The sequence below is a fragment of the Amblyomma maculatum genome, chromosome 11 (assembly GCF_055883805.1).
Source record: "Amblyomma maculatum isolate TAMU_Amacu chromosome 11, ASM5588380v1, whole genome shotgun sequence".
NCBI classification, from domain to species: domain Eukaryota; kingdom Metazoa; phylum Arthropoda; class Arachnida; order Ixodida; family Ixodidae; genus Amblyomma; species Amblyomma maculatum.
In genome coordinates, this window is record NC_139354.1 from 29,173,026 (window position 1) to 29,195,914 (window position 22,889).

At 44.4% G+C, this 22,889-nt stretch overlaps 1 protein-coding gene across 4 annotated transcripts in view; it reads right to left on the bottom strand.

Moving 5' to 3' along the window:
• Positions 1 to 1,206: 1,206 nt before the first annotated feature.
• Positions 1,207 to 22,889, bottom strand: part of LOC146173275 (uncharacterized) — a 28,174-nt gene continuing 6,491 nt past the window's right edge. For 3 of the 4 annotated variants that reach the window (XM_084583884.1, XM_084583885.1, XM_084583886.1), the window contains 4 exons: positions 22,402 to 22,486; positions 15,955 to 16,037; positions 14,173 to 14,304; positions 1,207 to 5,479 (listed from right to left, as the gene is read on the bottom strand). In XM_084583884.1, the coding sequence (XP_084440010.1) occupies positions 1,796 to 5,410 (3,615 nt within the window). In that variant the 5' untranslated portion in view covers positions 5,411 to 5,479; positions 14,173 to 14,304; positions 15,955 to 16,037; positions 22,402 to 22,486 and the 3' untranslated portion in view covers positions 1,207 to 1,795. Of the gene's footprint in view, positions 5,480 to 14,172; positions 14,305 to 15,954; positions 16,038 to 22,401; positions 22,504 to 22,889 lie in introns of all 4 variants that reach the window. The other variant, XM_084583887.1, reaches the window with a different exon arrangement.

Genomic DNA, 22,889 nt, shown 5'->3' on the forward strand with positions numbered 1-22,889 from the left:
GCACAGTAGTTTTAATGTTTAGATTCCGGGTACACTCCTCAGCCTCTAGTGGCCTGGTCTTTTTTGTTTTAGGTATTCTGTTTTTAATGCCCTTTTGGTCTTGTAATGCTCTTAATTGTCCTTTTGATTCTTTTCTCGCTCTTAATGCCCCCGTTTGCTTTTATTGCTCTTAATGCCCCTTTTGGCTTTTATCGCACTTAATGCTCCTTTTTGGCCTTTTTTCGATTTTAGTTTATGTATCTTCGGATCGTGTCATCTTTAACTGTTTTTACCTACATGCCTCCTCGTTTTTCGCGTGTATATATTTTTTTATAGCCCTGCCGTTCTGGCTTGCTTTGACCTACATTGTTATTGTGCGCCTTTTAACTTTGCGTTCGGTGTTTTACGCCACGGGCAAACTCAGCTGTTATCAATTCTTTCACGCCCACTTTTCGCACATATATATTGTGTCACTAATAAAAACCAGTTGAAGTCAGCGCTGTGTTGTCGTTCTCTTCCTGTGTCTTTGTTTTGAAGTGCGCTAGTTTGATTTCCGAGATGATTTACCAACTAGCCCGTTCTTCCACCCTTGCCAGCTAAAAAGCATGTTCGAATATACAAAAACTATGCTGTCAGCATTAGAAGGTAAAGCTGAAAAAGGGTTTAAAATATTTAGCAATATTATAAGAATGGCACATCTTCAAAATGGACTTCAGCACATAATATATAAGTTTCTCCATAATTTGGTTTTGCTCTCTTTTGTGCACAGGTAATAGTATAAGATTGCTGATCCAAATGCAAGAGTGCATTAAAAGTGCATTAAGAGTGCAGTCACCACTTAATTCTTGACTGCGAGTTCCCCTCAACAAACAGGGATACATTAGCTGAACCTTGGCCTCCACGATATCCCTGTTCCATTGCTAGAAGGCAATATAGAGGAACACTCCTGATTGTAATTTTGACCACCTGAGGTCATTAAAATGCAGCGGCAACCTTTACAAAAGCAAGCAAGACCATGATGACCATGTATGCAACATAAATAAGGCTTTTTTGTAAGCAGAAGCTGTCTTTACATATTTCAAATGGCTACACAAGCTGAAAACTTGGTGTTGCAAAAGAGTTTGTAAAATAACATTTGAATCCATGGAACACTCACAAAAGCTGTTGAAAGTTTAACACACCTCCACCAAGCAAGATGTTGGTTGGCAAAACAATAAGAGGCCAAAATACAGTAGCTGCATTAACAGAACAAATGCAACTGAATGCTTTATTTACAGTTTTCAACCAAATGAAAAATATGTACACCAAATCGTTCTGCAGTTAGCGGTAGCGGTGGTTAAAAACAACATACATCTTAAGAACTGCACATAGTGGCTTCAGCATATGTATACAAGCTGAAGACTTGCCGTTACAAAAGAGCTTGTAAAATAACTTATTTGAATGAATGGAGCAGTCACAAAAGCAGTTGAAAGTTTAACACATACCAAGCAAGATGTTGGTTCTCAAAAAAAATAACAGGCCAAAATACAGTAGCCAGATTTACGGAACAAATGCAACAGAATACTTCGTTTACAACATTCAACAAAACTAAAATTATGCACACCAAGTCATTTCGTAATTAACATTAGTTAAAACAGCATAAATAATAAAAACTGCATCCAGTGGTTTCAGAAGGCGGCTCACGTTCTATGAAGAAAACTCAACAAGCAGTGGGCTCAAGCAGGCAGCTGAGCCTTTGTTTTTGCTATGACTTAGAGGAGAACAAAACACAAATACACCATCCTGTACACCTGTCACATTAGTGCTGTAAATTGAACTAAGGGCCCAACCGGTATCTCTTACGCAACTGGACTAAACGCTTTTTCTGCTCTGTGAGTAAGCACTCCAGGCTATCTACATCCTTGTCTTGTGGCACAGTTTCTGAGGATGTTAAGGCTAATTTGTTAGTTTCTGCAATCTGGTCCGAGTTAAGTTTGACCACCGAGACCATCTTGTTGGGCGCCAGCCTAACCTCCGGTGATTCAACCAACACAAAGAGTTCCTTGCTCTTTACGGAGGTCAGGTTCACACCACCTTTTGACATGAGACTGTCATTGAGATGATACATGCTCACGACACAAGGTCTGTCGATGCAGTTCGAGGAAAACATGGCACCGTTAACTGCATCACGTGATGCTTCCGATGGCTTGGCCTTTTTATTTTTAAGTGGTGCAGGGGGGTTCCGTTTCGTGCTCTGCCGCCGGCGTTTCCGTGACCTGTAATCCCGCTGTACCGAAGATCTCGGGGGAGCACGTTTGCGGCCTTGTCCCAGCTTCTTTTGTACCTCGGCTGCGGCAGAAAAGTCTTCACTACAACAGCTAGAACTCGATGAGGAAGAGGAGGAGCTGTAGTTCAAATGAGTCTTGTCAAGCTGTTGGACTTGGATAACTTTGTTGGACACCTTGAGAAGCACCTCAGGTTCCAACATCCTTGCCGCGTCGTCACTGACGGCAGGATACGCAGGTTTCTGCCGTGGAGCTCGGGCCACTTTGACCGAGCTGCCCATACGTTCTGGAAAGCTGCCACCTGAGCTCTGAGACTGAGGTCTTGGGGCCTCGGCATTCACACGCACTATGCGCGAAGCTGTCACAGGCACGGACGGTGCCACTGCTAGCACGGGCTTTGCAGGCTGTGGTCGGACAGGCATGATCGTAGGTGTTGTTTGAACACCAGACAGAAGTTGCCTTGCCAACCCTGAGGACAACGCAGGAATGGGGGCAGATGTTAAGCAGATGGCTGACTTCTGATGAAGAGACGCCGCCTTTGTTCCAATGGGTGCCAAAACAGGTACAGCTTGTTGGCCTGGTTTCAAAGGTTTTTCAATCACCTCCCCATTTTTGACATAGCGTATTGCTCGTGGCATAAAGCAGAGCTGCTTCGCTGCCGAAGCGCCATCTCCGATGGTTGCTGAGGGTTCTAACGGTGTCAGAACGACCTGGTTACCACCTGCTACACATTTTACCCTGACTGCCTTGTATCCAGCCGGCAGTGTTTGCTTACTGCTGGAAACCTTGGGCTGCCCTTGAGGCGTGTCAGTGTTCACAGGTCTGGCGCTGGAGCCAGTTTGCCCACCTGCAAAGACACTGGTAGTGGCAGTGCTGGAAACTTCACGGCCAGAAACGGTGGTAGATGCAGCTGGTTTGCCACAGCGGAGAATGTTAGGCTTGATTTTGCGAGGAACAGGCACATCAGGCGGTGGGAGTTGAGATGGCAATCGACCTTTGTCAGCATCTTTGAAATGAAACGTGCTTACTTCCTTTCCATTCCAATGCAGTTTGATGACCTCGTCTTCGGAAAAATCGTTCGAGATGTTGTTCTGATTAAGGAACGTTGTAATCCCAGCCTTCACTTCTTCGGAACTTAGCACCGGAACTTCGTCTGAAGTTATGACAATGCGACGAAGCGGTTTGTGATGTGCAGTTGCACCCTGATCTTTTTTTACAGCTTCTTTGCATAATTTTTCTTTTTGGCAAGCGTTAGGCACACAGTCACCAGCAGGTATTTCTGCAGAACCAGGGCCTTCCTTACTGGAAATCTTTCTATGGGATGGTAATGTCTTGCTCTGAAGTTGACTACCTGATTTTTCCAGCCTTGCTTCTGGTTGGGCACTGAACACTGTGTCGCCCATTGGTTCTTCAGGAGAAGTGGGCTCTACCTTAATGGCAACCATTTCAGGGAGCTGCGATGTCTTGTTTTGGCTGGCAAAATTTTCTGGCCTTTTGTCTTGCTGAGCACTGAACACAGGGTCACATGTTTCTTTGTCTGAAGAAATAGGCTCCAATTTTATAGCAGGCTTGTTAGCAGTCTTATCTCCGGCTTCTGATTCTGCAGTCAATGTGTCATTTTTGACGCGGTGAAACAACGACGTTAATACATTTTTTTCTCCTTCAGAGAATAATCCATCGTCCTGCATCATAGACTCCTCAAACAACTTTATGGCTGTCTTGAGCTTGTCAGGCTTGGCACAAGGCAATGTGGCATTTCTGCTCAAATGGCTTGGAGAGGGCAGTGGTTCAGAAACAATCTGTGATCCAAACACAGACATTCCTTCTTTCGTCTGAAATGAACAGGCCTGGGTATCTTTGAATCCTAGTGCCTTCTCAGGGCTTCCATTTTGGCATGCCTCGTGAGACTTGTTGCTAGCTGCTGCACTGTTCCCTGCTGCAACTTGCAGTGACTGATTAGAAAGGGCCTGGCCAGCATCTTTTTTTGCAAGACTGCAAATATTGACGATCTTAAAGCCATAGCCATCATCTTCCTTCTCCTGTGACACCTGTGGTTGTGTCACACTTGGCGCCAAGCTACGACATTCCTTTTGCAATATCGATGCACCAGTGTCGCTCTGTTTCACTGAGACCGAGACTTGACTCTGCTTCATAGACGGAATATTTCTTGCCTCTGGCTGTGTTTCAGAAGACAGGTTTTGCAAAAGTTCTCTGACAGTAGCACGTTTAGGAGCAGAGCTGACGTGGACCACTGCGGGCAGGTATTTGCCCGGCAGCAACTGGCTGTTCGTGTTACCCCTTTCCGTAGCCACCAGACTGCCACCAATTTTAGTGCAGTTCTGAACCCTAGGGACAGCCACATCTAACTGCTTTGGAACAATATTATGGGCTTCCCTCAAGCCTAGCAAAGAAGGGTTTGCAGCAACTGATCCTTTATCAGGCAACGTAGAAATCTTCTTTTGATCAGATGGTCCAATGCTGGCCGTAGCAGGTGCCTGAGTTGACAACCCCCCGGCGCAAGTGAGAGGATTCTGCAGAGGCATAGTGCTATTGTTTGGCACTCTTCGAGTTGAGTAGAATGTTGTACCATCTTTCAGCTTCCTGACAACTAAAATGGCATCTGATGAGGGCACCCTGACGGCACTTCCACCACCCTGTGATGGTGCAGCTGATTTCGTGGAAACCTCAACCACGCTCTTCAATTCTGGCAGCCGTGCAGCACTTTGCGTAGAAGAGCTAGGAGGCGGGACAGCCACGGGTAATGCAGGCATGGCCGACTTCATGGGAACCTCGATCATGCCGGGCAGTCGTGCACCACTTTGTGTAGAACGGCTGGGAGTCGCAACAGTTACGGGTAATGGGGGTGCATTGTCAGGTACCGCGTATGGACTGCGCCACAGTCTCACAGGAACCACTAGGTTGGATGGCAAAGGACTTCTTGGGCATGCCTCTTCAAAGTTTCGAGCCAAGCTGCCAGCTCTTGCCATTTTGTTGGACACTATAGGAGAAACAGTACATGCCATGGGTGGTCGTGGAAGCACTGGTGCCATTTTCGGAGCTGGCCAAACGATTATCTTTGCATCAAGTTCTTTTCCTCCCAGTCTCGAGGTATGCATAATTTGTGGCATGCTCACTATTTGAGGTGTTCTCTTCACTGAGTTTGACATTATGAGCCAATTTACTGCAGTGTCTACCGAGTTGAAGAGCTGTCCGCTTCTCTTATGGTGGTCACTTGCCTGCAATACAAATGTACTCGTTTAGCAAAAACCACCAGGAAGTATATTTTAACTAGACACACAAAAAAAACAAAAGGCATCAAGTCAGATTCATGGTGAAAACAGTATGTGACTGACAGACTTCATGGATGGGAAACAAAAGGTACCGAACCATTAGTCTTTTTTCTGTAAGCATTTTCCTTACTGCTGTGAATTTTGTGAGATGGTTTGACAACATATCATAGCACCTTCTCAAGATAGTATTCACTGGATAATAGTATAGACTGACAATAAAGAGACTCTCGAAGGGTACTGGTTTGGATATTTTAAGCATCCTTCTACTGTGAGCAATTGTTAGTTCCACTGCCCCAGCACCATCAACAGGATGAGGCCAGTGAGCTTCAACCCAGCTACCACTATATAGCAATATTGCCAAAAGTGCACCCGAGTATACTGTAGCTACTAGGTGTTCAATTTCCAGGCCAAGAATATGTGGAATGCCATCACTCATTCTAAGTAAAGCACCAAGTACATAACCAAGAGCCAACTATAATGCTGCAAGTAGCCCAGCCCAGCCCCTAACGCTGTTTCATTACTGTGCAGTCTATATAATGCAACACAATGAATGGCAATGGTCGTTGTGAAGGCCAAACTGAAAGGAGCCAATGAACATGCTCCTGTGCCACAAGTAATTGAAGAATGTCAGGAATCCTGTTTTTAGACTTCAAGAATTTGCTACCTGCCTGTTTTGCCCCGCCGGGGTGGTGCAGTGGTAAGACGCCCGATCGACTACTGTGCCGGAGTTCCCGGGATCGAATCCCGGCCTCGGCGGCTGCGTTTCGATGGAGGCGAAACGAAGTGGCGTCCGTGTGCTGTGCGATGTCAGCGCACGTTAAAGATCCCCAGGTGCTCGAAATTACTCCGTAGCCCTCCACTACGGCCCCACTTTCTCTCTATCCACTTTCACTCCCACCTTCATCCCTTCCCTTACGGCACGGTTCAGGTGTCCACAGAGCAAGTGTGACAGATACTGCGCCTTTCCCTTCCTATGAACCAACCAACCAACCTGTTTGCTTCAGGCATAATATCCCCTGAAATCTTTATCTTGGGGTAAGACAGCACTAGTGACCAAAGCAATTAGATGTGGGTAAAAATGTTTTTTTTTTTTTTCTCTCTCTTTTTGCAAAGAAGTCACTGGCTCTTTGGTATGATCGAAACCCCACCATTGGTTACGAGCAAGACAGAAGTGAGCCTTGGAGAGGAAACACAGAAAGAGACAAGCAGCTCAAAATGGCTTGATGGGACAGCAGTCATGACACCACTGCTAAATGATGTTTTTAAAAAGATTTCGTACCAGTAGGTTCCGGATTGATTCACCACATCACATGAGTGTAAAATATTTTCAAACAAAGGGTGGTTGGGGATCTCATCAATACCAACCTTTCAGAGCCGCTCCCCCCTCCATACAAGACCAACAGTGTGGTGCCTATTGAAGACTGCGGCTTATTGGTGTATGTGAGAGAGAGAGAAGGGGAGAAATAAATTTGGAAATCATATAGACCTTTTCTAGATAGCACATCTATCATCCCAAGCATATCTGACGAATTGGGCAAGGTAAGACATGAGCGCGTCCAATTTAAACTGAGCCTTCTAAACCCCCCTCACGTCCTTACTGGGAGTATTCTTTTATAACGATAGGATTGGCTAGTTTTGTGAGTGGAATCTGTGTCACCTGACCACAGTAAGTGGGCGTGAGTCATTTGTGGACCTACCTCCAGTACTGCACTGCGTCTGTTCAATCCGCAATGAAAAGATGCTGATGAACTCTGCTGCATGTTTTTGCTTGATGCTATTTATTATTATTATTAAGTGGCTCATCCCCAAAAGTGCCTCCTCAGCAAATCATCATGCTGGAGAGCTTAGAGCTAGCTGCTTTATACAGTTGAACCTCGATATATCGAACACGGATATATCGAATTATTGATTATATCGAACACTTTCTGTATCACGCGGAAAATCGCATGCATTTTTAATTTTTTATTTCGAACGGCGTCGGTTGCCAAATCGATAAATCGAACTCCGCCACCCCAAACCATGTGCACTCTGTTGCCAGGAGGTGAGCTTTCCCTCAACGCCCTCGAAGATAGCGGCGGCGCGATGGGCGTTCCCGACTGCTGCGCACGATCGCTGCATACATCGGTCGCGCCGAGGGCGCCATTTGAACGTAGCGGCGTATGCAAGCGGCGGCTTGGCCGGGCTAGGTTGGCTAGCCTGATTTAGTTTGTCAACGACTAACCGCGTCTCGGCGCCGCCACTTGTGCTGCGCCAGTCGTTATCGTGTGTGGCCTAGGCAGCCTAGGTGGCCTAGGCCTGTCACGGCGTGGTCGGTGTAGTGATGGCTGCAAACGCGAAGAAGCGGACGACCCTGACATTTGCTGCGAAATTGGAAGTGATCCGCCGCGTTGAAAATGGTGAAAAAAAGTCAAGCGTCGCCGAAGCTTTCAGCATACCGAGGAGCACTTTGAGCACTCTGCTGAAAAACAAGAGTGACATAAAGGCCAAGGCGGAACAAAACCAGCACTCAGGCGCGCGGCGGGTGCGCAAAGCTGCCTTTGAAGACGTTGAGAAGGCGCTGCACAAATGGTTCATCGACGCAAGGGCCCGGAATATTCCTGTATCGGGACCGATGATACAACAGAAGGCCAAGAACTTTGCGTTCATTCTCGGTGCCGAGAACTTCAATGCCAGCAGCGGTTGGCTGCAACGTTTTAAGGCCCGCTTTAACATTGTCGGGAAGACAGTCTCGGGGGAAAGTGAGGACGCCAATGAATGCGAGATCAAGAAGTGGCTTGAAGAAAAGTGGCCTAAGATTCTCGTCAAGTATGAGCCCAATCAGATATTCAATGCTGACGAGACGGGCCTGTTCTGGCAAATGCTTACGCGACAAACGCTCGACACGCGCGGAGACAAGTGCCACGGCGGCAAGCAAGGCAAGGCTCGTATTACAGTTCTGTTGGCTGCGAATATGGACGGCAGCACAAAGCTGCGGCCACTTGTCATAGGCAAGTTCCAAACCCCGAGATGCATGCGCAACTGCCCCAGTGTTCCGGTGACATACGCATGGAACAAGAAATCGTGGATGACTCGGGAGATATTCCAAAAATGGTTGAAGGCATGGGACTCGGAGCTGGCGCGTCAAGGCCGGATGGTTTGCCTCATCGTTGACAATTGCACAGCACACCACACTGATGCCCAGCTGAGCAACGTTGAAATTAAGTTTTTGCCGCCGAACACGACGTCGAAGCTGCAACCATTGGACCAGGGCATTATTCGCGCTTTCAAATCCATTTATAAACGTCGACTGATCTACATTTTGCTTCTCAAGCTGCGGATGGGCCAAGAGCTAAAGATAGACCTTTTGGGTGCCATTCAAATGCTGAAAGCCTCGTGGGACAGCGTCAAGCAGTCGACAGTAGTTCACTGCTTTCGGCATGCGGGCTTTGTAAGCCGCATTGAAGAAGCTTCCGAGCAAGCAACTGAAGAATCAGCGTTGGACGACGGCACAGAGGAAGAATGCCAGCTCGAAGAAACCTGGAGCCAGTTGGAGCGCTTTGTCGGTGCTGAGCCACACAGCATGTGCACTGATGACTTCGTTGGCGGTGATGACAGCACCGGAACAGTGGCGGAGTTGACAGATGTAGAGATTGCGGCGGAAGTTACTGCTGAGCAGCCAAACGAAGACGCTGTCGAGGTTGATCCCGTAAGTGCTGCCCCGCTCCCGACTGCAACTGAGGCTGTAGCTGCTTTGGACCTTGTACGCCGCTACTGCGGCGCAATAGAAGGCGCTGGACTATCGCTTGTGGACCGTTTAGACTACGTTGAGGACGCCGTGGTTAAGCACGCGGTTGCCAATTTGAAGCAAGCTACGCTGCTACAGTACTTTAAGCCAAAGGAATAAATACTTTGTTTGAAACTTCAAGTGAGTATTTATTGCGCCACTGTGCCACGATTGGTTCATTGATTGATTTGTACTAGTTTTTGACGCGTTTTCTACGTGATTTTGTATATCGAATTCCGGCTATATCGAACTATTTTGCAATCACCGCGCTGTTCGATATATCGAGGTTCGACTGTAGTATCTGCTAATAAAGAAAAAATTACAAGTGATTTTTTAAAGAAAGAAATGCCACATTTGTCGAATTTTATGTTGGGGGAGGGAGGGTAACTAGGGGCAAGCTACCAGCTTCAGATACAATGAATGAAATTCACATGACAATCAAGGTCGTTATAAGTAGGCGCTCGTCTGTGGTTTTATTCTTACAAAACAAAAGAGACCGACACGTGAACTGTGTGGAGCAGAGGTAACGATGACTCACATTTTATGTTTGTTAGGCTTGCTCACCAAACAATAACATTCCTTCCATCTTAGCTTAGCCTTGGGATAAAATGTATTTGCAGAAATTTCCAGCATTGTTTCATTCATAAAAAAATGCAAAGTTCCTAGGCTATTTCTAAATGAATAGAATGTTGATGCAGTAAAATTGAATGCAGTAAAATTTGGACATAGTAAAAGGAAAAACAGCAGGCCCATTTTTACTTCCTATCCAGATTGTAAATTTTTTTTTTTTTTCATTTGCAGTAAAGACATTGTTAGTAAAAAAAAAGAGAAAGAGTGGCTATAATAAAGAACATACTAATAAAGAACATACTACTAAGGCGTACTACCCGTGGAAAGATGATATAGTGGCCAACATTCAGTCTAGGGTCGGGAGACCAACATTCGCAAGCAGTGCTTTTTAAGTTGGCTTGGCCACTGCGCTACACAGCTGTAGACTAAGCCAGCTTTACAAAGACCTAGGGATCGTGAGGTAATGCATGCAGCAGGCACGAAAAAAATGTAGGGGGGAGGGGGGGGGGGGGTCATACTATGTTCCATAGACCCAACATTGCATAACTCGGTACCCTTGATAATGAGCTTTCTTAGGGTCAATGTTTTGCTTGCTAGGCTAGGGCACAAATTTATGGAGATACTGTGTCGTGTCTACAAGTTCTGGCATTCCATTTTGGTGCCAAGATACTCGGAGCCGGTCAACAATGTGGTTATTTTTCCTTGGTCAGTCTCGAGTAACTCTGCAGTTATGCACTAAGAAGTTGACTTCTGGTTTTTGAAAGCCCTTTTTTTTTTTTTTTTTTTGACACTTGCATCCTGCAGTCTCTCTTTGACCCTTTCAGAGTATTACTGAATTTGTTTGCGGGTTTCTGTGCACACAAGAATGCCATCCACTGAGTTGACAGCACTCAACATGCCTTCAAAGTATTCTTGCGACAACTTGTCGGACCTCCTCATGTGCAGTGGCAATTCCAAGTGGCACTCTCTTGTAGCAGCACATGCCTGGCATACTGAGCGAAGGGTAGAAATATCTGAGTTTCCATTGTCTTTAGCAAATACTTTATTCGTGCAAGCACCTTATTCGGTTCCAGTACATTGATCCGGACCGGATTCTCGGCTTTTCTTGCTGCTGGACCAAAATGGTTTTATTATATTATAAGTTGACTCTGTGAATTTTCTGATGTATCTTTCTTTCGTATGCTTGTTCGCTCTTCCTTGATTTCATCCATGAGTGCATGTAGGGTCCTTCCAGGCAGTTTGTTTTATAAGCTTTTGCAGGCTGCTCGCTTGATGTCCGCATCACACTCAAACTTTCCGATGAATCCAGTGCCTCGGAAGTTATCTTCCCTTTCGTTTTCCCCAGACTGCATGCACTCTTTCACCAGGCTGTGTAATTTAATGGCGTTCTGTCCTATCACCGACGCGAGAACAGCCTCGATGGCTACAAATTTCAGCTTTTCAGGTTGCTGTGCAGGTTTCTGTGGCTTCATTCATCACTTCTGCTTCTTCCGAAAACAGACAGACGTATGTGAAGGGGCACTGTTTGCAATTTACTTAGTGGTAATGCATTGCACCGTGCTCCTGTGCCCCACTTCGTAATGAGTGTGGCGTCCCCTCTGAAGTGAATTTCTTCTTGCCACATTGCCTTGCTTTTTCTTTTGTCTCTTGATCATGAAGTGGGCGCACTTGACGTGCATTTTTTGTGCTCTTTCGGCACACCGTCACAAAGTACCCCATCTGCTGACGCTTAATTCTCTATGCTTCTGGTTGACTGCATAGAATTTGCAAGCACACTTGGTCGTCCTGACTTCCTTTTCTGTGACACTTTTGCCTCTGTGACAGTCCCTTTTTTTGCCAGCATTTTTATTCTTAATTGATAAACAGGCTTCTTGTCCTTGCCCGCAATTTACTTCAGTTGCATTGATGCTTGTCACTTGGCCCGCATAAACTGATGGCATTCTGAAATCTACGGCAGGTTCATTCAGTGACCTCTGTCACACATGGCAATTGATTATGCCAACTACGATACGATCTGTGAGCAGGTCATCAGCCAGATTGCCAATTTGGCACTACAGTCTCACTGCCGTCAGTATTCGATAAAGGGCCCGCCATACTTTTGCTCCATCTTGTTGAACATGTATAATTTATCGTTGGAGTGATGTTCTCTCTAAATCTATGCTTAACAACTCCGCGCTTATCTCGCCATCTTCGCTCAGCAATGTGTTCGAAATAATACTTGCACATCCAGACCTATGACCATGAAATTTTTCAGTTTACACTTCCAGCACTCTTTTGCGCAGTTGTATCACTATGGTGCACCACTCGTAGCTTTTTAGCCATCCTCCCAAGCATTTTGCGACACTGATAGCATGCCAAGTGGTTTTCGAGCCTTTAGACCGCAGCCCACTAAAGTTTCAAAATTCACACCGGCCTACTTCATGTTTATTGGCTATCCAGTTCCTCCTCCGCCATTTTGTCCACCACTTTTTCTATGCCTGTTTTTTCCTACATTTCTTTCTTATTCACCTTAGAAGATGCCATTTCTGACACTATGTAAACAAAGATTATTTCAATATACACAGGTTACACAAGTGTGTTCTTCACTGACTTGATATTGTCATCACTTGATGAACTGCCATCAAGCTTGTCTCGGCTTTAGCCAGCTGCGGCTACCCTGGAATTCTAATCCAGAACTATCAATCCAGAGGGGAGTTTACAACGTATGGCTGAGCACCTAGATACACAAAGTGCAAAGGTAAGTCTAAAGTTAAGAACGTGCAAATAGTACTTTTTTTCGAAACTATAACGACCACTCGTGTATTTATTAGATACTTTGTGAACATTGGTACAAAACAGTTCACGCAAAACAATGAAGCGCTATTTGTGGCTCTACAACTCGAAGGTAAGCCTGTGACTGCTGAAAAATGCAACAGTGACCTCCCAAGGTACACACAGTCAGTGTAGCAACTCTACAATCGTCACATCAAGTACAATGGGAAATTACCATGAGCGCAGCTAAAAATACAGCAAGCAAACTAGCACAACAAGTAAGTTGATGAGAGGAATGAGAGTTATAAACCATGGCCTTCAATACCAGGTATGAAGGCAGGACTTGTCAAACCTAGATAAATCCAACCATGTCGTTCAGCCTTGCACGCCTTATCTCCGAGCACCATGAATGGTGCCACTAGACTGCTCTGTGTCGGGGCGCAGCACGTGTGGACCAATTGGTGCAGCATACTGTGTAGCGTAGGTCGCATTCAATTTGTTTCAGATAATCTTGAATGTACATTTGTTCAGCCAAAAACACGGTCGTGTTGGCATTTGTGCGAAAGCATTTTCACTGCAGTATTCGTATTGAGAAAAATGTTTTGCTGACGTAAGCACTATTGAAGTTCCCACGAAGAAGCAAAAATTAGCTCACGGAAAAAATTTTTCAAACATGCGTGACACGAGTGAATCCTTTGGTATGTCGGAGTTTAAATCCTCTGATGCATGGTATTATTTCTGTTTTGAATTGGGAGGGAAATGCTTTCGCCACGCTGAAGTAAGGAAAGCAGACCACTGAGTGTCACAGCAAAATGCTCCCTCCACCGATATTATTGAGACTTGGCCGGGTGTCCCAAGCCCTCGAAATGACAAAAACATGTCTCTTCTGAAATATTACACTATATCAAGCAAGACAGCCACGCATTTACTTCGTAAAGAGCACAAGTGCATATACAAGCCATAATGTTAGGTGGCAACGTGTATGCGTTCGGCAGTGAAGTCACACTTCAGCAATGCCAGCCACTGAGACTTCAAAAAATTGTCACCCACTGAGCAAATTTTACTTGATAAAAGCTTCCAATACAGGCCTGAATATCGAGAAAAGCAACAGGAGGAGCAGGTTAGATGTAGAAAGCAAGTGCCAGGCAGAATGTAGCTAGCATGCCTAGATCATGGAGTGCACATAACAGACAACCAGTGCTCCACTGGAGCGTCGGTGTGGATACCAAGCTAGGGAAACACAATAGACAGCTGTTGATTGCTGCATAAAAGCCGAGCTTGGAAAATCTCGTAAATAAATGGATTACTTGGAGTTGGCACAGGCCATCTTCTATGGCGCATTTAACACGGCTGGTGGCAACCAAGATGGTTTCAAAGCTTGTCTGATATCTTGAACACAAGTGTGACTGTCAAGCGCATGACAGTTACACAGCAAATGCTGCATTTTCGAGAAAATGCATTGCATGACATCATGGCAAGCAAAGCTATCACAGATGGTGACGGGCATACAAGAGCTCTTGATAACATAAAATGGCTGTTCATGGACTTATCTTACCCCTCACAAGCATGGCTCTACTTCTCGTTACAAAAGAGGATAGAATTCCTCTTTGTTGGCTTGTTTCCAATCTGAGTTCCTTTCCCGGCCCACTGCGGCGGTGGAATAGATGGACCACGTACTGCAGTACACCTGGGAGAAGGAAAAACTGCCATTTGAAGCATGTTTGGAGCAGTCCAAATGAAGTTATGGAGCTGAAAAAATGGAGCTTTGAAGCAGTTTGGGAGCACTTGAAATGTGTGTTTGTAAAGCTTAAATTAACACAAAATGCATTTTTGAGCAGTACAGACCCCTTTATAGATAAAACTTGCAAAGTATGTTGCCATTCCTAGCTACTTCCTCAAAGCACATTTTACACTTGTAATACTCGATTAACTCTAAATTATTCCCAGCATTTCTGTCAAACACACTGCAACGAACGATAATGGCAGCACTGACAGCACACAGAAAAAAAAAAAAAAAAAGGGGACAGGACGTAGCTCCCAACTTGTCTTCTCATTTTGTGTATGCTGTCTCAACGCTAGTTTCATCATTCAAACATTAAATCTGGACTCCTCGGCATGCATAACACAGCCGCTGCCTGGAATTAATGCTACCATGTGGAAACACCTGCCTGCAAAGTGCAGCCACAGGTCTCAAGTATAGAACAGTAAAAACTCGTTAATTAGAACTTCACGGGGTCACAAAAGGTTGGAACTATCCAAAGTTGCAATTATAAAGTGGTCCCAAAACAAACCGAGAAGAATAACTTGCATACTGGGCAATGGTCTTTGCTTTTTAGATAAGAACAGTGTGACAATGGCTATATTCAGCATTTCCATCAATGCTTTTGCTTCTTGTACCCTGTTGGGATAGTCAATGCAAACCTCCGCACCCTTCCGGCGTCCTTCACAGTGTGACGCCGGGCCCTCACAAGCAGCCTGTGTTGCGTGTGAAGTGGCTTCACTGCACAACGCTATGAACAGCACTTGACGAGTGCACATTTCTGGACCAGAGCAAGGGCCATGAGGACGGAAGCATGGAAAAACGCACAATGTCACCAACGAGTGTCCGAAATGCCGCGCAACTGGCCAATAGCTGATGTCGCCGCAGGCTTGCGTGAATGGCGCGAAGCTTTGCGTGCACATCAGAGGTGCATGGTCAACCCTGCAGCACGCAGCTCAGGTTTTAGGAGTGGTCTTTTAGGAGTGCAATCACCATCACAGTCATATCTGGATGCGGCCGAACTAGTGCAGCCTTTATCCCTCGCGCATCAGTTCCGCCAAACTGCAGAGCCCCGTGATGGTCCCCAAAGCCACCCAAGCACGATCATGGACTACAAAACGAAAATGCGCTATTTAGTGCCCCAGCCTGTGCCCTGCACGCTATGCGGTGCAATTTCTGTCTTGATCTCTGCGACTATGCAGTTTCTAGACTCGGACAGCAACGGAATGATAAAAGCATGCATAGGCACAGACACACCACAGGCCAATGATGCAAGCCTGCGGACTGCGTTCAGACAAGCCACGGCCAAGCAAAACGCACATAGGCAAACAGAAACCGAAACTGTCACTTGCCATTTCTTCTTGTGCACACATTTTTCTGCGTGGCATTGAATGCTGCTAGAAATTTTGCTCTCCATGGAGCAGGATGGCGCAACAAAATCGTTAAGGCATGGCAAGACGCAAATGGTACAGCAATCCCACTTCTGCGCTGTGCAGTTATTTGTGCTACAGAAACAAAATACCGAACTATCCAATTCACCTCTGTACTGGCGGGCAAAGAATAAAGAGTGGGGCTCACCTTTACATCTTGATGTGGTCACATGCTTGATGACACTGCAGCCTGTTTTCCGCAGATGCCACAGGTTTCTAGTCTTGCAGGGTCTGAAGCGAAGCGAATGCAAGAATGCCCCATGTAAACACAAGAGAAAAAAAATACTGCTCTGCATGTTCGCAGCCTACAATTTTGCATACACAGCACTTTGCCTTCTACCATGCCACCCAAAGAAATCATACATTGCACTTCCTTAACTATGTGCATCTATAGTTGCTAGACTTGCCTGGGACCAAACCTAACATATTTTGTGTCGGCCCCACAGAAAGGTTACCCTGAAAGGATAGATGGCCTTGGGTCGCTATTAGCGATCATGATATCTATATATCCAGGGGCAATTTGTCTGACTATGGTTTGTGGGGAACACACCAAAGTAACTCAGGATATAAGGGATGCTGCAGTGTAGAACTCCGGATAATTCTGAACGCTTGGGGTTCTTTGACATGAACTGGAATCACATAGTGCAGGGCCTCCTGTGTTTCACCTCCATCAAAACACAGCCATCATGACCATGGTTCGAGCCTGGGTACTCCAACACAATAGTAGGTTGCCCTGACTACTGAGGCACAGCAGCAGGTAGGCAATCTGATTTAGTTTCCCTTCAGGTGCTTCCCCCCTTCTGGCATGTGCACAGAAGTTTGCTTGAAGTTGCTGCCACTCAGTGAAAGGATGTACCATTAACCTGTGGTCGGTGTTGAAACAAAAAAATCATTTTATTTTGCCTTTAAAGGAAAAACTGTTGATTTGTGTTAGTGCTCGACATTATATAGCATAAAAGAGCACAATACAAGCTGAAATATGTCAAATGATTCTTAATTAAGCTTTTTGCAAAAAAATAAAAATAATTTTATTGGTGTATACAGCGACAGGGCTTGAGATGTGTATTAAAATTAAAAAAGAATGATTGCAGCACAAAAAAGAAGACATATTTATAGCTACACTAAATTGTGTGGCAATTATTCACAATTTAAAATTGACCAAATACGTGCTACACCCATGGTTATAATTTGGTCACACCAGTGCACAAAAGTGTACCCTTTTCACAAGATATATATTCTTAGCTTGCCAGCTAAAAATATATATCATATACACAAAACACTGGACTACATTGGAGTATGCAAAAACTGAGGTGGAAGATGGCTCTGGAAAAGGCTCTCTGATCGTTGCTGCCAAGCTGTTATTATGATGCCATGCTCGGCCACCTTTTTTCTGCATGCTAGTTAGTAAGCATCTGCTATTGGCTATAGCAGGTGTAATGCATCTTAATTTATTGTGCTTGCTTGCAGGAAAACAATTGTCAAAGGGGAAAAAAACATAATAGGGTAAAAATGCTACACAAAATACATGATTCATGGTAGAAGAAGATATAGCAAGCCAATCCCATACCAACATAAGCATCATGAACAAGAGCAATGATTAAACCCAGTCCAGGACAAAGGCCTTTTCCATCTCCCTCCATACTGACCCGGCCATGTGTCAGCTGCGGTCATTTAACTTACACAATTTTCCTAATCTTGTCTGGCCATCTAACTTTTCATCGCCTCCACCTATGCCTCCTATTCCTTGGAATGCAGCCTGTTAAACTTCGACAACCATCGGCTATCTTGCCATTGAACCACAAGCCCCACCCATTTCTTTTCTATTTTAACAGTCTTATATCATCTATAAAAACTGGGGAAAAAAGAAAATTAAAGTAAAATAAAATAATTTCTTGACAATTTGGATTGAGCCTGGGTTTGCTAGGATCTGCAGTACATAACTAATTTCTATGTAACTGCCCATCTTTCAAAATTGCAACATGTGTGACAGTAAAATATTACCGGCAATATTACGTGCCTCAGATAATATTTAAAATCAATGCATGCAGTACAGAGACAATAGGCTATATCTACTCAGGCACTTCAACAGCTTGTGCGAGATGTCATCACAGATTTTTTTGACATGTTTAGGATCAAGACAGCTTAGGGGTACCTAATTTGGTTCCAGAAACCAGATATAAGTAAAAGAAAATTAAAGAACTGACGCCATGCAGAGATAAAATACTTCAGACAGAAAAGGAAGGAAACTAGAATCGCAACAAAGATGTTGCTTCTACACACTTTTATATCTATGGGGCACTGCCACCATAAAGTGCCCCCCCCCCCCCCCCCCTCCTCCTCCTCCTCTCTTTATCACCATATTCAGTGATGCAGTCTAGTGAAAACAAAGCTGAAACAAATCTAGTGCTTACATTGCTCACATTATATATCACTAGGTACCTTTAAACAACATGTACACTATACCCATAAACACAAAACAGAAGCATTAGATCAGCATCACAGCTAGCTTTTATCCCCTAAATCACCCTTCAATCATTTTATTGCATCCACACAACATAGTAGCCGATCAGAGTATATCATATATGACTACACTGACAGCTCTCGAAGACCAATCCTTTCCCTGCTCATCTAAGACTCTCTCTACACGCCTAAAATGTATTAGGGTGTCTAGCAAACCACTATTCTCAAAATTCTTGACTTTTTCAGATTTTTCCCGATTATTTCAGTTCAAATTCCCTGACAAGTGAAGAGGTTAAAAAAATTTAAAAAAAAAAATGTGATGTAAAACTCTAATCATCAAATAGCAGTTTTATTGCCGAAAACCTTCCATGCATAAAAAAGTTTTTTTATTGCAATTAAGGATAGGCATGGTGAAAAGAAAATTGAAATAGCACAATGATGAGGCAGCTGTTGAAGGCCTCGAATATATGTATAGTACAGGTAGAATAAAAACAATTTCCAGGAACTGCTTACATACAAACATGGAACCTGCCTCAATTTCTACAGCTTTGTTCTCTCCAGCATTTTTCTTTTTTTTTCGCAGTGAATTCCGCATCTTCAGATAGAAGTGTAGTCTGCTAAGAACACAGAACTTGATCACTCTATCACAGAATTACTATGTTCATGACAACCAATGAGCTGAAGTTAATTGGTCATTTGAAGGAAGAATACCAAGTCTAAAAAGCTCTCTCTTCAGATTTTCCGGGCACTAAAACGGCGAGTAAAGATGTTTTCAAGGGATGTCACAAGGGCGTTTAGATTGCTTGATGGGAATACAAGGCCACCGCTGTCAACTGCACTGATAAGACATGCTGCATCCGGAGCAGTTCCATCTTTGAGACTGAGGAGTTGTTTGCAGCACTCTTCCCATTCTGTGCCTGCGATGCATTTCTTCACCACATAGCCAGCAATATAAAGTATGAGCCTTGGATCACTGGCCTGAGTGATATGAAAGAGCACAGGAACTAGGTTAGAGGGGAGAAAGGAAGCTTCAGTTGTACAGCTAATTCACAGCACTTGTTTCTCCAACACGTTTCCTTCTTATCACTGCCTGCTTTGGTTGGCCCTTGAACCTTTTTTTTTTTTTTTTATTTGGATGTGGCAGGTGTGGTTCACTGATCTGTTATTATTCTGTTTTTTTGTCCTACTTCCCTCCCTGCGGAAAGCTCTTGAGAACTGTTCCCCTGCAGACGTATTCTTTATCGGCGCCCTTTGGAATGCCTATCCCTTTTCAAGAAAGGTGTTTGGTTTGGTTGGCGAGGTTTAACGTCCCAAAGCGGCTCGGCTACAAGAGACGCCATAGTGGAGGTCTCCGGAAATTTCACCCACCTGGGGTTCTTTACCATGCACTTGACATCGCATAGCACACGGGCGCCTTGCTTTTCGCCTCCATCGAAAAGCGGCCACCGAGGCCAGGATTCGATCCCGCATCCTTGGGAACAGTAGTCTAGTGCCGTAACCACTGCGCCACCCCGGCAGGGCTCAAAAAAGGTGTGTCTGCAACGAACCTGCCTTAGGTGCCGACTATAATCATCTACCCCACATTGTAATGTTTCCTGCTGCTGCCGCTTTTTATTTTTTCAGGCCACAGGATAACCGGTTCCAGAGAAATACATAAGGAAGAAACCTTTTTTTCCCTCCTCCCTCCACCTGCTTTTTTCTCACCCACCCTCCTCCCTCCCCCTCCCTAGCTTTTCTTAGGAAGCAAAACCGCATTTAAACCCCTGCCAGTGATGATTGCACTGTCCAGACGAAGACAAGTCCACTTGTCGAAATGTTGATGCAACTTGCAAACTGAGGCTGCCCCCCTCCCCCATCTACCCTTGTTCAGTGCTCTTTCATACTGTGTAGCCATCTTCTTCCTCTCGTTCTACCCGGCCTGAGTGATGAGAGATGCATGTTCGATGCCACAAGCAAAAAGATTAAACATGCCGGCGCGTGCCAGGGAAAGCATTGGAGTAGGGCCAACATCGAGGCACCCTACATAGGAAAGCAGACAGCAGCGCCACAATGGCGACCAGTAGCAGCAGCATGAACCGAAGGAGCGGAATGAGTGATCACGCCACCATAGCACAGCTGCCGATTGCTTTCGCGCCGGCTGCTACCAGCACAGTTATTCCTGCGTTTTGTCGCATACTGTTCTCACGCAGCGTTTCCGTATATTTTGTTGAGTACCCAACTCGCGTGCATATTGCTTCTTCTGTTGCAGCAGCTCAGCCATGCGCAGATGTCAATTTATTATATCGCACCTCACCTTGCAGCGCGGCCGCCTATGAATAGCATACTTGTTGTGTGCCAGCTTAAAATGAAAATGCACTGCAGGCACTGCAAAATATATCGTGCAATTTTCCCTCGAATTGGCAAAATTTTTTATGGTTTCCCTGACATTTCCCGGTGCATAAAATTTCCCCGAGATTCCCAGTTTTCCTGGCTGCTAGACACCCCGAGTTTGAGGTACTTACAATAATGCACATGCAGTACTTCAAGCCAAGGTCACACTTTCTAATTAACCTGCAAGCACGAACTCCACCTTGCCATGGAAACTAGCATCCACAAATAAACAAGTTGTTACACAAACATAAAAGCATTGGTGGCGTCGGTAGTAGTGAGAATTTTATTCTGGTCACTCAGAAGACGATGGGCATGCTGAAGCCATCAATGCCCAGCAGCTGTGGAAGTACAGGCAGACATTCGCAACCGTGATAGTGTTGAAACATGAACAGGATACCAGCTACCTACCGTAACAGAATTATCTGTGATGAAGCTGTACAGGTACCACATATACAGAGTTGACACTTTGGAGATCACATAAGATAAAACCAATTAACATAAGAAAGGGTGGCCAAAACAAAAGTTCAAAATGCTAATTTCTGGGAACGTGCAAATAATCAAAATTTTGAATAAAATAGAATTGTTATATTCATATTTCTATACTTGAAAACTGATATTAGAAATTTGTCGAAAGTTTGAAAAATACTGAATATGCCGAAAATTAATTCATTGCAGTTTCACAGCACTGCACGCTTCACCGCAATACTTGACAGCGTGGACTATGCAGTGAAGCATCCTCAAGACGTCACGGGGTCGTTTTGTGAAGAGGAACTTTTCCTTTTGTGAAGAGGGCTCTGCTGCCATTGTGCACACAGCCAAGCACAGGACGAAACCAAGAAAAAAAATGTCTGCGTCACTTCAGTTTCACCTCAAATGCAGAAACCCATAGCGTGGGTGTTCATCAGATACAATTACAGTGATGGAAACAGTTTGTAGCAATTTTTTTTCTGGCTCATTCAATAATTCATGCTTTTGGTAATACGGACATGTTTTTCCCGTTCCTTGAAGACCGAATTAATGAGGTTTTACTGTATCCAGCAGCAATATGATAGCTCCACCTGGTTTCTTGCAAGAAGCTTTCAGTACAAAAAACTGGTACATGGAATCCTGTACAAAATTTACACTAAATTCTTCAGCAGGGTGCAAACTTCTGTGCAATTATTTCTAGTTTATCTTATTTCCAAATATTATGCGAGTTCTGAAATAAAGATGATGAACAATGCTATTCTTCAATTTTCTGTATATTTTACTGCCAATTGGATATTAGACATTTTGAAGGCATTTTTTTTCCAATCCATATTCGACTCATATACAAATTTCATTATTAGCCCACCCCCAAAAATTTTCTATCTCCAATTTCTGTCTTTTATACTAATTTTCTTCCTATAATTTCTGCTTCCCATAAGAAATAAATCCTATAAAATAAATAATTAACAATTTCTGTTGTACAATCATGAAAGTTAAAGGTCTACCCATGCTACAATGCAGCTATGCACATATCCATTTTAAATGCCCTTGAGGAATGAGTAACAGCCATCCAATACGTGGAAAGCAGAGTGACAGCTTATCAAACATGAAAGTACAGTGCCGGGAACAAGGAGATTCACGACAACAACTAGATTATTATGATGCAAGGGTAGCCTTGGTCGAAGATTATCATAATTCACTTCTATGATCTGCTCAAGGCAGTGTCAAACACCCTTTCCAAAGAACTTCGCCCAAAGAGGCAGCCCAGCGCCAGACTGGAAAAAAAGACTATACTCACTTCACTCGAAAGCTGGCGAATAGTTGGTGAGCCCAAGGCTTGACACCAGCACCTCACACTTTTGAGGAAGAGGCAGAAACCGCACCTGCAATCAGATCACATCTGAAAATGACATTTAAAAAAAACTGGGGAATACATTCCTGAAACTCCACAGACAGCCCAACATGTACAGAGCAAAAGCTTTCTACAGTCTGGCAATATAGCCATTGACTACTGCTTTACTAAAGAGGCCATCCCGCTTGTCCTTAAAGCAACGAGAACATAAAATCTTGGTCAAGATATTCATGTGGCTCAACTTAATTGTCATTATTAAGTAATTACTATACTAACAGTAAATAAGTAAATCACATTTAACAGCTAACACAGCTAATGAGGTCAGTGACCATTATAAACAAATGTTAATAACATATGTCCAAAGGGGAACGAAAGCAAGCTTGAATTAAGCAGTCTTCGAGTTATGATGTGTTTCAACAGATAAAATAACTTAG